We start from the raw sequence: 1,136 nt of genomic DNA, 5'->3' as shown, positions 1-1,136 counted from the left end.
CACTGCCCACCTTGGTTGCTGCACGCTGACGGCAGGCCATCCGCACACACTGTGGGGATTCACAGCTGCATGCACACCACAAGCGCCGTCATGCTTGGGGCGGCCTGCTGCAAGTCGGCAATCGCACCTCAAGCGGCACGTCCTTACACTGCCGTTGCAAGTTCATTCCAGGAATTATGGTGCCATCACCGTGCCGGTATAATCCAGCCAAAGCAGGGCCGCAAGGTGAAAAGGGCAGAGCGCGCCGTGTGTTGCTTGGCAGCAGCCCAACCACCTGGTGGCAGCTGATTGCTGATGTGGCAACCCGGCCAGCCGCACACCCTGGCCGTGCTGATTAGTAGTGAAATGTTTCAGCCGTCACGTCAGCGGCATGGCAGTTCCTAATCAATTAAAACCCCAACAACATGGGCGTTACCCTGTTGCGAGCCGTGTTTTGCAAGCTGTTGGGCACTCCAACGCCCCCAATGCACGCTTTGCAAACGCGCAAACGCAGCACCCCAAGACCCGTGCGATTGGCTGGGCCCCGCATCATGCGTCTCTGGGCTGCCCAGCTCCATTGGCGTCGGAAACAGCCGCAGGCGCCGCGCCGGCCGCCTTGCCGCCCGGGACGGCCCCCTCCTCCGCCGCGACCTCCACCGGCGCCGCGGCGGGCGCCTTGCCCTTGTTTGCCTCGTACGCCGGATTGGGCTTTGACTTTCGGCGGCGGAGCACGAGGTACACAATCCCCGCCAGCAGCAGCAGCCCTCCGACGGCCGCGCCGACCGCGATGCCCGCGATCGCGCCGGTGCTCAGCCCGCCACCGCCGCCGCTGCCGCCGCCGCTGCTGCCGCCAGCACCCTTGATGCCGGTGAAAGAGAAAGTTGGCCGAAGCGGGACCCCGTTGGCCTGCAGGGCGGCGTACAGCCCCGCGTTGGCGTTCGCGGCGGCGTCCTGCAGGCGCCCCTGGATTGTCGGGGCGTCCTGGGGGGCGCTGCGGACCTGGTATGTTGTGAGCAGAACCTGCAAGCAATGGGGTTCGCAGGCCAAATCAGCGGGTGAGTGAGGGGACTCATGAAGAGGACGGGAGCCAAGAAGGGTCGGGCAGTTACCATTCGGCCCGCGGCACCAATTGTGTGCAGTAGCCGCGGCAGGGGCGG

General features: G+C 65.7%; 1 protein-coding gene across 1 annotated transcript in view; it reads right to left on the bottom strand.

The window, feature by feature from the left end:
• Window positions 1-528: 528 nt before the first annotated feature.
• The window catches only part of MNEG_5986 (hypothetical protein), a gene marked incomplete at both ends in the record, with an annotated part of 3,021 nt that continues 2,413 nt past the window's right edge, over window positions 529-1,136 (bottom strand). Inside the window, one exon of the mRNA XM_014045541.1 lies at window positions 529-999. Within this exon, the coding sequence (XP_013900995.1) occupies window positions 529-999 (471 nt within the window). The remainder of the gene's footprint in view (window positions 1,000-1,136) is intronic.

Source organism: Monoraphidium neglectum (genome assembly GCF_000611645.1).
Source record: "Monoraphidium neglectum strain SAG 48.87 unplaced genomic scaffold scaffold00934, whole genome shotgun sequence".
Lineage (NCBI taxonomy): Eukaryota > Viridiplantae > Chlorophyta > Chlorophyceae > Sphaeropleales > Selenastraceae > Monoraphidium > Monoraphidium neglectum.
Note: the sequence above shows the minus strand (reverse complement) of the source record. Positions and strands in the feature narration are given on the sequence as shown.